Source organism: Patella vulgata, chromosome 2 (genome assembly GCF_932274485.2).
Source record: "Patella vulgata chromosome 2, xgPatVulg1.2, whole genome shotgun sequence".
Classification (NCBI taxonomy): domain Eukaryota; kingdom Metazoa; phylum Mollusca; class Gastropoda; family Patellidae; genus Patella; species Patella vulgata.
The window spans coordinates 56,602,761-56,616,996 of record NC_065880.2 but is presented as its reverse complement, the minus strand read 5'-3'; the positions used below and the strand labels follow the sequence as shown (position 1 = coordinate 56,616,996).

General features: G+C 36.5%; 1 protein-coding gene across 1 annotated transcript; it reads right to left on the bottom strand.

Moving 5' to 3' along the window:
• Positions 1-1,150: 1,150 nt before the first annotated feature.
• Positions 1,151-4,663, bottom strand: LOC126811162 (cytoplasmic dynein 2 intermediate chain 1). Its single transcript, XM_050536687.2, has one exon. It carries the CDS (start codon positions 4,529-4,531, stop codon positions 1,649-1,651), a length of 2,883 nt encoding a protein of 960 aa, XP_050392644.1. The 5' UTR covers positions 4,532-4,663; the 3' UTR covers positions 1,151-1,648.
• Between the last annotated feature and the right edge of the window lie 9,573 nt (positions 4,664-14,236).

Below are 14,236 nucleotides of genomic sequence, written 5' to 3'. Positions count from 1 at the left end.
GCTACGATAGATGCGTAATCAATGATTCAGCAATCGGAAGTGACGAACGCAAAAGGAAGACACAAGTTATCCCTCCATATAACTGACTGAAGTGACGGGTGATAACAGATACATGGGCGAATTTCTGCTCACTAATAATTCCTTCAAAGACCAAACGTTGTTGTGTGAGACTGTGGAAGGATATCTGACAATTAATAAAAAAATTGACTGTCACTAGATAAGAGAACACGAAAGGAAAATAGAAAAAGTCAGTTTTTATAAGTATAGAATGAATAAACACATGTGAATGTACGTACTGTTTCTATTTTTCTCGTGTTCTCTTATCTAATGACATTCAATTACTTTTTTGAATTGTCAGAGACTTGTGTGAGACTGTGGAAGGATATCTGACAATTAATAAAAAAATTGACTGTCACTACATAAGAGAACACGAAAGGAAAATAGAAAAAGTCTGTTTTTATAAGTATAGAATGAATAAACACATGTGAATGTACGTACTGTTTCTATTTTTCTCGTGTTCTCTTATCTAATGACATTCAATTACTTTTTTGAATTGTCAGATATACTCTTAAAGTCTCATATAACAACTTTTGGTCTTCGAAAGAATTATTAGAGAGCAGAAATTCGCCCATGTATCTGTTATCACTTGTCACTTTAGTCAGTTATATAGAGGGATAACTTGTGTTTTCCTTTTGCGTTCGTCACTTCCGATTGCTGATTGACTGTCAGTAGATAAGAGAACATGAAAGGAAAATAGAAAAAGTCTGTGCATTACCATGTTTTGATAAGTATAGAATGAATAAACACACGTGAATGTACGGACTGTTTCTATTTTTCTCGTGTTCTCTTATCTAATGACATTCAATTACTTTTTTGAATTGTCAGATATACTCTTACAGTAAGTTACAGTCTCATATAACAACTTTTGGTCTTCGAAAGAATTATTAGTGAGCAAAAATTCGCCCATGTATCTGTTATCACTCGTATCTTTAGTCAGTTATATAGAGGAATAACTTGTGTTTTCCATTTGCGTTCGTCACTTCCGATTGCTGAATCATTGATTACGCATCTATCGTAGCAATGATCACTGTGATAAAATAATATTTGGAACGTGTTTAACCAGTTCTATCACATATATGTGATAATGACTGGCACCAGTATTGTATCTAAAATGTGATAATGACTGGCACCAGTATTGTATCTAAAATGCTTAAAATCATTTTGTGTAACATATCTATCTTAATTTAGGATGGAATTTTACTTTAAGACGATTTTAATGAGATTTAAGTTTTTGTGAAACGGGGTCCAGGGCCCTGGCTTATAGCCTAAGCTTATCTCCAATCAGTTATAAAGCCAGCTTATAGCCCAATATTATCTCTAAACTTGTTCAATTTAATGTCTTCTTCTAGGTACTCCCTTTACAAAAAGTAGAAAAATAGAATTCTAGACATTATCTGCATTATAATTGTGTGTAATTAATTACATCTTTCATTACACATTTATACAATTTGTTCAACAGAAAATACACACACAACATGTGAGATAATATCTATTTTAAAATGAATCCCAAAATATAGAGTATTCATTTATAATAAATAGGTATCTGATATTTACACAAATCACATTTTTAACTGATGGTTCAATAACCTTAAAACCGTTCATTATATTTCATAAGAAATTCATGTTCTAATGTTTGTTGTTGTACAAGGTCTTTACTAATATTATGTAGCTCAGTTTTACCATTATCCAATGCCAGCAATAACTGGGGAGATCTCTCCACTGATCCAGGGGACACAATTTTACAGTCATTACTTAATGTCATATGAACAACACAGCCAGAACTTATCTGTTCAGTTTTTACTGGATGGAAATCACCTTCCAACAGGTCAAAAGTATAAAGAATTGATTGGTCATCCAAAACAAAGAAAACACCAGGCCGACTTCTAGACCAACGAACAAAACTGATACTATTTAATTTTCCTTTTACTAAATCACACCATGTCAAGAGCGGGTATTCTAAACCAGTATGGTACAGATATATACAGCCATCACAGCTTCCAGCTAATATGTAAGGGTGACCAAATGGAGATAAATCAATAGATTTTATACTAACTGGTCGGTCTATTGTAGTTGAATGACTTCTTGGAAATGGACATGTGCCTAATCTCACACCATGAAGAATAAAACCAATGTCAGTTCCAACATAGTACTGATTTAAATCGTTGGGTGAAAATTTAAAGTCATAGGTACTTGTGTGATGTACATCCATTTGAGAAGAAATCTGTACTTTGAATGATGAACTTTTGACCAATTTAATTCTTCCACCGGGTTGTAAACCAAGATCTAATTCAGAACCAGCAGAATCAGGTGCTGCTATCTCTGCCACAACCCACAGATTAATGGAGCCATTATCAGCACATGATGCCAACTGGAATGATAATCCCAATGAGATACTGGTATTCTCCTCTTCATATTTCAAACTTGTTGGATCAGGGTAAACTGGAAGGAGTGATGAAACTCGACTACAATGATTCTCACTCTCAGATATCCCAGCAGTATTATATGTTGGATATCTGAAAATGTAATCTTGTTGTTCAATAGTTATCATCTGATGCATAGATGAATCTTCTCTTAAATCCCACATCATTATAGAACCATCAACCATACCAGCACAAGCCAGAAGTGGTTTCCTTGGACTTAAACAGCAACATGCTGGTTGGGATTCACAGACCAAAATCTTTTGTGGGTTAGATGGTTCCAGAACATTCCAGATGCAAAGAATACCTTTGGTGTCATAGTTGTTAGTTGCATTCTTTTGAGAGCAACTATACAACGTTAGTAGTATATTAGGCTGACTCGAACTGAAAGAAGCAAATTCGACATAACGTCCTTGTAAAAATATTGGTGTTCCAAGCTGCATGTAATCAGAACTTATTGACAAATTTGAATCGATGCGACTTTTGGTACCATCATTACTTGATAATCCGCTCTCTTCATCTAATAATATGCCAATGACTTGTGCTGCTTTTGAAACAAATTGTGCTATCTTTTCTGTCTGATGTTTGGAAATATATTCAGATTTGGCATTTGTTTTCTGCTCTATATCATCACCTCCACAACCTAAGAAATCTTCTGCAGGGTGTTGGGTCCATTTATCACGATACTCTATTTCTTCAGTCTGTACCTCTCGGTCTATATCATCCTCATTCGTTTGAATATAAGCCTGTTTAGAATCTGAACGCCCAAAGCTTCTGATATAAAGGTCATATTCCTTTACAGGAGGTAAGTCAAACATAACAAACTCAGTTTTATCGAATTCTATTAAACTTACTAAATCCTTGTAACGTTTCCTTGTTTTACTGGATACCTTCTGATCTACCGCTCTCTGCTTAGCAGACACAAAATTTATAAATGTTCTTGGTCGCTTCTCTTGTAATTTAGATAGGCCTACATCAGACATATTTCCCCTCTGTTCTATATCTTCTGATCTACTTCCTGCAGAACCTGACACTAAACTTTTGTTTTCCTCATTCAAAGCTCTTAAAATATCATTCATTTCTTTATCTTTTAGACTCCTCTCGGGCTCAGAATCATCACTTTCATCGTCTACTTCAAAGTCTTCTTCATAATTCTCAAAGTCATCGTTTTCATAGTTATAGTCATCATCTTCATCTTCTGATTCATAATTTGAACTTCTCTTCGATTCCCCCTTACTTTCCTCTTGTCTATGCCTTTTCTCAATGTCCTTTTTTTCATTTTCTTTAGTTGATTTATGGTGGTCTTTAATTTCATCATTATCTCTACTTGATTTATGATTTCCTTTCCTATTACCATCAGTTTGTCGGCTTGATCTATGGCCAATCCTCCTTCTACCATCATCATCTCGACTAGACCTCTGATGACTCTTCCTTTTTTCATCACCGTTTTCTCTGCTGGATTTATATTGGTCCATTCTCTTATCGTCATTGTCCCGACTAGATTTATGACTTCTCCTTTTATCATTCTGATTTTCTCTGTTTGATCTATGGCGCTCCTGCCTTTTTTCTTCAACATGTTCTCTACCAGACCTGTGACTCTGTTTTCTCTCAACATCATTTTCCCTATTAGACCTATGCGTGCTTCTTCTCTTATCATCATCATCGTCATCCTTTCCCCTACTAGACCTATGATTACTTCTCCGGTTTTCTTCATTATTATCTGAATGTCTTTCTCTAGTTCTATCCTTTTTTTCATCCTTTTCTAAACTTTTATCATCTCTATTTTTAGGTTTGTCTTTGCGCTCTCTTTTATTTCTCCGTTCTTCTCTTTGTCTTTCGCGTTCTTGCTCATCTTTAGGAGGCTTTCTGTCATCATCACTTATCGGTTCTTCCTTCCTGGGTTTATGCTCTCGTTCACTTCGTCTCTTCTTGTCATTCATATTTCTGTCCCTGTGACGTTTGTTGTCTTCCGTACTGCTAGTAGTACTCTTCAATGCCTTATCAAGCTCTTCGGTTGTCCAAGTGTCATCTCTAGACCTCGATTTTCGAGACATTTTTTGTCGAAATAAGACTGCTTGTTTAATTTGTAGAAAATATTACTAAAATCCACAAATTAAACAGATAATTATTGTTTAAGTGAGTAAATCAACCACCAGTAACAATATTTGCCGTCTCTAACGACTCCATTTTCAGGTATGCGTGTCTTGATTTTCCAGGCAGTAGGTCACGTGATAATCACAAAGTCATTATGTCCACAAAAGGGATTTCGATACCAAAATAAAATCAATTAATGCGATTTTAGAATGGTTATTCGATATTTATCAATGGATTATTTATTGGAAATGGTGTGTAATGACAAAGAAGCATCGCATACCCATGAGACTTAGACACTATCTCGCGATCGATATTTATATTTAGGCTACACACACTGGACCATGCTTGATACATCTTGAGCGTCTGGGAATGCGCGAATATGTTCACCGGAAATACTGAATCTGGTTCAAGACAACAAAATTAATAAAATGAATCTTTGAACCCGACTGGCCGGTTTTCCGGCCAAGATAATAACGTAAATATCCCGGCTGGCCGGTTTTCCGGCCAAGCATGACACATTCGGAATTCCGCCCTGCAAACATGTTGTGTGTAGCGAGGGCTTTCCCCGTTTCCCTTGGTGATAGTGATACACTGGTATGACTCACTTGGATTTCCCACTCGGCAAACCTCAGTAGATTCTCATGGCAAGCCAAAGCGGAATTCATTGCAAGGCCGTTTTTCTGTATGGAAAGATAAAAAATCGAGTATATAATAATTTTTTCATCACCTTCCAAGCATTTTTTTCTGTACAAAACGACGGATATCAATAAAGGTTATGTTTTTTCCACTGCAGCTCTTTTATTTTGTTATAGTCAAGACAATTATACTGTCAATTAAAACGAAAATCCGAGTGTTGGATTTCCCTCTAGTCTCGACCAATCAAAACACGTAGTACAGTGTGTCGTCTGCAGGGAGGGGTTTCCCCTCTCGCTCGCAGACTTCAACTTCAACACAAATATTCCTGAAAATAATTATTGTTTTACGGATATGTATGAATGGCACGCAGACTTGTAACAGTAGACCAGGAACTTGCTAGAATACTTGAAAGTGATGACGAGGACTTAAAATAACAGTGTTGATTACGGCAATGATAGTGACTTTCTTAGTGAAAGTAGCTCGACGATAATTATTAATACTAATAACTAATAGTGAAAACAATCATGAAAGTCAAAGTGTTGATCAACCATTCGCAAATCTGTCTACTACTGTACTAGGCCTAGTAGGACAGCCATTATCATTTAAAATTATATTCAACAAACCTATTATTAAATATAATTCTTCTAATTCTTCATATTCCATTCTTTCAAAATCTTTAAAACTGTCTACCATTCAGCAACGTCATTTAAAACATAGATATGACGTCACCCTTTGATGTTTTTAACCAGTATATAGGAGAATGTACGCTTTTCTTAAACAATCGTCTATTATTTATAAAACTGTCCATGATTTTTAATAAATAATGGACAGTTTTATAAATAATAGACGATAAATAATGGGCAGTTTTATAAATAATAGACCATTGTTTAAGAAAATACCAATAATAGACACGTATCTGTAAAATGAACATGTATTTTGAGATAATTTATTCTCTGAACAAATTAAATTACAGAACATGAAACCTCATAGTTACGTGTTTGTCTACATCAAGAATTCCACTTAAATCCGTCCTTTATATGTCACTTGTATGTTTAATAGTATGTTCGGCACTAGATCGATGATACGTTTTTATACGCCTACAATTTCACACCTTCTTTGTGGACACTCCACAGGTCATAACTTGAAATATAGGTATATATCCCAAAGATCTCGGTTCCTTTCGATATTGGTTTGTATGGGACAGTAATTTCATGGATTATGGCCCCTGACTGTACACAATATAGAGCTCACAATTATTAGCCCATTTTGAAGAAACTGAAGATGTGTGTTTATAACGCAAAGATTTCGATTCCTTGCGATATATTGGCGCATATCGCACCGTAACTTCCTGGATTATGGCCGCTGATTTCACAGAAAAACGTTTTTTGAGCCTGTGGAACCTATACAGGTTACAATTTTTATCCCTTTATAAAAAACGTTAAAATATATCACCGTTACACCATAATGACAGTTGATTTTGAATTTCGTGAATTGGTTTGTACCTTTGATCCTGTATCCTGTCACTTATATCAGAGTATATATTAAATTTTAAATCAAAATTTGGACGGCTAGTACCCTCCATATTAACCACAGTACTAAGAATATTATCAATATCTAAATCACAACTTTGACGGCTATTATTCCCCCATATCAAGAACATCACAATTTTTACGGCTATTATCTTCCATATTGAGTACATTGCCAATGTAATCAGTATCAAAATGCTTATCACATATAATATTCCCATTATTTATATTTGTTTTCGACTGTGTTATAAATATGTCGTCTCCATGTCGAATATTTTTGACTGTCTGTGCATGCTTGCATTGTATGACTGGAGCGTTTTCTTACATGCATTCATGAGCATGTGCATGCTGTTTTAAGAATATATCCATTATTTTATGGCTTGTTGTTTTAGAAAACTATCCATATATATTTCTGTTCAAAATATTAAACTATAAAAGTCCAAATTACTCGTGTTCCTTATTTCAATTTAAAAATACTCCTTACAACTCTATAAATCTTAAATTACAAATTCCACATCCAAATTGTACTAAATTTAAACATAGTCTTAGTTATAATGGACCAGTTTTATGGAATTCACTTCCAAATAATTTAAACTCATTACATCTCTCAACTTTTAAAAAATCACTGCATAATTATATCCAAAATGTTATATAAATATTCTGTATATTTAAATTTAAACCATTATCGGTTTCTGCATTTGATGTTATTTGGAATGTAAAGAATACATTTTCTTTATTCAGTTTAATATATGTGTATGTTTGTTTTGTCTATTGTCATTTAAGGGCAGAATTGTAAACAGGCTGCAAAGCCTAATTTATCACCCTTTTGAAAATAAAGAACTTATTATTATTATTACTACAGAATCCACCTTTTGTCCCTGCCACAGAACAGAGAGGAGGGGGTCGTGGTGGTCATGGGGATGCACCATTTGTCAACAAACAATGGAAAAATAATACAGATGATTTCAATGAACACCCATTTACTTCCAGATGAAATACCTGGCCTAAAAAAATATGCCACCACAACATTTAAATAGTGAGAGCTCTGCAGCTCTGCTCTAGATTTCTTTCGTAACATGTGGGAATTGCTACGAACAGAGACAAACCGATCGCCAAGAGGAGGGGGTGAAAGCCAGTACACTTAATAACTATGCATGCTGCAAAAAACTTTTCCAAATGGACGCAAGAGGAAATAATCAAATAGGCTAAATGCTTTTTTTGGTTGCAGAATTGCTATGGAGATGTTGCTGAATAAAGATAGGTATGAACAATACTGGCAGACAACTGATTTTTCTGACGAGTAGCCTACGTCCAGACTTCAAAGATGTTCTTTCTCGTGACTGATTCCTTGCAATTTGGACTTTTCTTCACTGTGTGAATGAAGATGATGAAAATATTGACAAAACAGATAAGATCCACAAAACCAGGCCTGTCTTCAACTATTTGATGGGAAAATTCAGAAATTTATACGTCCCTGGGGAACAATTGTCACTTGACAAATCGGCCCCGTTTGTCGCGACGGAGGAGCGCCATCACGTAGTGATCTCTAAAACTATTATGGCCACTTCCGCCTTCATTTCTATCGGGTTTGGAGCTCAAAGGACGGCAATAAACTCGCTCTAACTTGACTGAATGAAAAATCTAACATACTTTTCGACTTTGTGGAATAACAATCTATAATTCTAGTGATCTTTTTTTTGAAAATCTTATCGGATTCCTGAGAACAGATGTATTTTCTTCATGATCACCATCAAAACATTGAAGAATCGATTATGTCGTAAATTTTATGTTAATTAGATTGCCATTACTTAGATTTTCCTTTTTCTCACAGTTTTATTGTCGATTTGGGATGATACGAATATTTAGTATATATTAAAGACGTCTCTATTCATTTGACGTCATTTGACGTTTAAACCTATATAATGTACATGAATTTTAGGTACTATTTTTTTTGCGGATGAATACAGCTGTTCTGTATTGTATTCTGTTGTAGACTGTGAAAATTTTGGATCCATGTGTCGACGCTTTAAATCACATGGATCCATTAAACCTTCTAACTGTTTAATTCCATTTTTTTCATTGAAGATTCTTATATTACAAATCTTTCCTTACACTAGAAACGTAATCACTGGATGAGGGTATGATACCAACGAAAAATGCCTTGTCAATTAGGCAATACATCAAAGATAAACCAATGAAGTGGGGCATCAAAACTTTCTTGTTATGTGAAAGTGAAAGTGAAACGGGCTATATTTGCAATGCCGAGGTCTATACTGTTAAAGTTGACTATCCACAACAGACGCGTGACCTAGCCTCTAGGCGTTACAGGTAATTTAGTTGTCCGTTTCTTGCAACCATATCGCAATTAGGGCTACACAGTGTATGTTGATCAGTTTTATACTTCAGTTAATTTAGCAGAACATTTGATTCAAAATGATGGTACCAAGATCATAGGAACTGCTTTGACTAACGGGAAATTGTTTCCAGATCAACTAAAGAAGCCGAATACTCGCCACGGTATGGATAGAGGATCTTATGAACATTTATTCAATGGAACTGTCGCCGCCTACGTCTGGTGTGATAAAAGCCAATTTATTTTCTAGCTACGACTCACATAAAAGATTCTGACGTAACTGTACTTAGGTATAATGCTACAGAACACAAACGACTGCCTGTAAAATGCCCCAATATCGTAAAAATGTACAATGCCTACATGGGCGGAGTTGATAAGAACGACTAAATGACCAAGCTGCAGAGATCGCGTAGACATTACAGATGGCTCCGCCGACTCATGATGAAGTTTTTTATGTGGTCAGCATTTAATGCTTATCATTATGGACCGGTATAAACTTCATAATTTGCTGCACAGGAGGAGATTAACATTCCATATGTTTCTAAGCGATTTTTGTCACGAGTTAGTTCGAGACTATGCACAGATTCGGCTTGTTCGGCGACGACCATCCCTGACCGAAATGCGACTACAGAATGTTGGAGTGCACGAAGTTGAGAGAGCACCACATGCCACAACCAATCAAAGATCTGTTGTTTGTGATGAAAAGTGGACAAGGACAAAGGTAAAAAAAAAAAAAAAACAGCCGGAGATTTACCAAAACAATCAAAGACTGTATATTGGTGTAATTCTTGTCGAGTCTTCCTTTGTATACGTGAGCCGGGGAACAACTGACTGTTGGAGAGATTGGCACAACAAAGCCAGTTATTGGATATAACTGACATTAAGACACCGAAACATTTTAAACATACCTTATGCAAGAGCTAAATCTGTCTATTGCAGGTCTTTCTTTAGGCCTGAAATTATTAATTAGACATTAACTTATCCCTGCAGACCATAATCAACTCTCGGTGCCATCGCTAGCCTGTGATATTTACTGGATTAGGATCCGATTTGCTGATCAACATTCATTCATGATTAAATCATGAAATGGATAATCAAGACTACGTTTTTTTTATCGTACTGACTTTAGTTATGGTAATCGAGGATAGGCCGAAAATTCAATCGCTAAATTCTCGGTTCAGAGTGGATCAATCTGACTGAAATTTTCAGAAAATTCCCTTTACTTCAAGTATTACAGTGGGAACTGCCAGCTCTTTATCCAGATTTTCCAGCGTGGTTTCCCCTTGTCAGTGATGCTGGACGGAGGGCCTGACAAGGACAGCTGTCTAGTCGTTCGGATGGGACGAAAAACCGAGGTCCCGGGTACACATTGGCGTGCACGTAAAAGATCCCTTGGCAGTTGGAATTCGATATAAGAGTAGGCCGTAGTGCCGCTGCCCGGGCAAAATTTCCCCAATAGCACACTGTATAGTGTATGCACGTCTTCATTAGCCCACTTTAGGAGCAAAACAGTAGGACGTTAAACCCCATTTCATTTCATTTCTTTATCTAATCTCCCATAATGTATCTTTAAGAAATACCGGAGAGGGGGAGGGTGAAGATATAGACTTTTGGCAAGCGGATTTTTTCCCGTCCGTATAACGTGTCTGTGTCATCACGATACGGATACGTAATATACGTTGCGTTAAGCTCGGTTCATACTGCATCCGTATCCGTATCTGTAAATACGTGCGTGAATACGTACTGGTATACTTTAGTCATTTTTAGAGAAAGGGTTGAATTAGAATCCGGCATAAAGCTCGGTTCATACTACATCCGTATCCATAAACGTATCCGCATCCGTATCCGCACCCGCATCCGTATCCGCGTTTTGCCGTTCAAATAGAAAACGCGAAAACGTCCGGCTTTCACGGCTGAATAATTGTCTGTCAGAGATAACATATTGTCATTTGCAATCATGGAGTCTGACAGTGACACGGAGGAAGTCTTTCTTTTGTATTTGTGGACCCAAAGACGAAAGAGAAAAAAGAGAGTAGGGGTCCATGAACTGTTACAAAGAAGAAAGAAATATGGAGAATATCACAACCTGGTGCAAGAATTGTATTTTCATCCGGACAAATTCAGACAATATTTCCTCTGTCTTGTCCATGTTCTGTTCTTCACAAGACAACACAAATCCACAGCACACAAGTCCAGGTTTTTCTTGGAATGGATTGAGTTTCTATTTGGGGAGATGATGTAATAAGGGGAAAGTACTCGCTGATTGGCTAAAGCTCGGCTCACTAGCCGAAATGCCGGACGCACTTTACAAAAATACACTCTAGGAGCAATCAATCCGGCTTAACGGACGCAGTTGGTTTTGTGCGCAATACGAGCCGGATTCTATTTGAACCCTTTCTCTAAAAGTAACTAAAGTATACCAGTACGTGTCCACGCACGTATTTACAGATACGGATACGGATGTAGTATGAACGGACCTTAATAATCTTATTCCAATCTTCATCAGAAGATACATGAATATATAAAATACATAATAACATACAGTCGAACATGACAATCAATCTTTTAAACATTTACCTACAGCTATTTACATTTAATTTATCGTGAATTAAAGCTTATTTACTAATTAGGCATTTGAGTGTGAATATGATCTAGAGTTGTGTACCCTTTACGAAATCCCGCCTGCTCAGGTCCAATACTACCCACTGTCTCGGTATATTTAGTTAACCTTTCATTAACTACTGCCGTAAAAAGTTTACTTAAAATTGTGATACCACGGTAATTGTCAATGTCTGTTCTAACCCCTTTGTTTTTGTACACAGGACGTATAATACCCGTCAACCATTAGAATGGTATTGTACCAGATTCTAATATCAAATTAAACAATGCTACATATGTTGTATCAAAGATTTTTCAGTATATTTAATGTATTCATTTAATATGTTATCTATACCATATGCTTTATTAGTTTTCAGTTTGTGTATACATTTTATTATCTCATCTTCTGTAAAAGGCACATTTATATATATATAGTCAGTTTTCGACGTCACAGAAGGATTGTTGTAACAGTTCGTTCTCTGTATCATGGTTGATTGGTTCTGCTTCATTAAGCTTATAGAGAAGTATTCATAAAAGCGGTCAATGTCCACACTGTCAATATCCTGTCTTTCCCTGTCGTTATTCAATATTATCCAATATTCTTTCGTATTATTTCTTGCGCACAAAAACAACTGCGTCCGTTAAGCCGGATTGATTGCTCCCAGGGCGTATTTTTGTAAAGTGCATTTCGACTAGTGAGCCGAGCTTTAGCCAATCAGCGAGTACTTTCCCCGTATTACATCATCTCCCCAAATAGAAACTCAATCCATTCCAGACAATTCAGCCTTGAAAACCGGAAGTTTTCGCGTTTTCTATTTGAACGGCAAAACGCGGATACGTTTATGGATACGGATGTAGCATGAACTGAGCTTTATTGACAGATTTTAGCGCCGCGTACGTGTAGCTGAGCTGAGCTTAGTATATTAGTTCTTAGTTGGCAGTTATCTACCAAGATCACCATACTAGTCAAGTGCCTAGCCTACAAATTCCTGGAGTTTTTCTCAGAATGTTCATATTTTTCCGGCCTGTCTGTCTGCATGCTGGTTGATCTACGTGCTAAATTTAGGGAGGTGGGACCATGCAAATCTGTAAATGATGTTATTCTATGGTAAAGGGGTATAAATTTTCTGGAATGATACATTAGTGAAACCAAAGACTGCTGTAGCGTCAAAGCCGAAGATTTTAAATAAAATTTGACATTAATTGTTTTTTAATATCTCAGCGACTGTCGAGCGACTTTACTCCCTCCAGGAATTGTAGGCTAGCCACTTGATTAGTACTGATGGTGATCTTGGTAGATAACTGTCATCATGTACGTACGCGGCAAGAAAATCTGCCAAAACTCTAAAACTACATTGACGCTCACGTATCAACGTATACGATACGGATACGTGATACGGATGGGAAAAATTCCACTTGCCAAAAGTCTCTAATGTCAATAGGGTTCTCGGTAAAAGTTGGCGTATTGACCTTGGGTATGCTAACCGCCAAAAACGTTTCCTGTAGCCCGTGTTGCAATTTCCGATTTTTTTTTATTTCCCTGAATTCATTTAGAAAAATAAATAAAGCTAAGACAAAGTAATCGATTTTGAATATTATGCAAATATTAGTCCGGCTGTGGAGCCATCCGTGGAAATCGGGGCCGGATTGATCTTGCACGGGGCCTTTGCATCAACAGTGAAAAACGGACATACTCGTTACGTTCCTTGAGCGCGATTGGTTTTTAGGACAGCAAAAACATATGGCACAATGTTGTCATTAGGGATTTACTTGAGTATTTGAGGTAACTCTGTCGAAATTCGAGAGCACTTTTTCATATGAGAGGGCACATTTTCGGAAGGGAGGGCACATAGCCCCACGCACACACACACCCATTTCCAGTTTGTTTTGTTTTTTTCATTTACCGTTACAAAACATTCTCAAAGTAAGTCCTTCGAACTCAGGGCCGGATTAAGGCACAGGCAAACTAGGACATGGCCTCCACGCGCTTTCAGGGGCCCCGCATATAATCATTCTCTGTGTTTCCCTAAGCTCTCGCTTAGTTCAATAAATCCTCTCAATAATCTGCTGGTACAGTAGAGCCCTGATATAAGCAAGGTGACAGCTTGAAATTGATTATATCCGATTTTGCTTTATAACAGAGCTAAGTCTAAATTACTTATTTTATGGGGTTTCTTGGTAAATAAAGTGAAACTTACATATTACTTGACCAAAGGCATAGACTTTTTTTTTTCAATCAATTTCGCCTAAGAAACACCCCTGCAGAATTTTTAGATCGTAGAAAAGTACACTTATTCCCATCCCCAGTGAAAGCATTCGGATCGGAAAGGATGAACACTATTGATTTTCAGCATTCAGGGAGGGACTTTCTATTCCACAGGGACTTTTGTAAGACTTTTGTAGAATTTTTGCTCTTTAAATTAAGGATAGCATTATATTGTATTAATTAATATCTCTGGCAAGTTAGTAGATTCACATATTTGTACTTAAATCAAGTCAGCGAATGAGTGACAGATGGTTACATAAAAAATAGTTATAATTTGGTAAACATT

Coding starts and splice junctions, on each gene's coding strand:
- LOC126811162 (XM_050536687.2), bottom strand. CDS start 4,531: ATGTCTCGAAAATCGAGGTCTAGAGATGACACTTGGACAACCGAAGAG.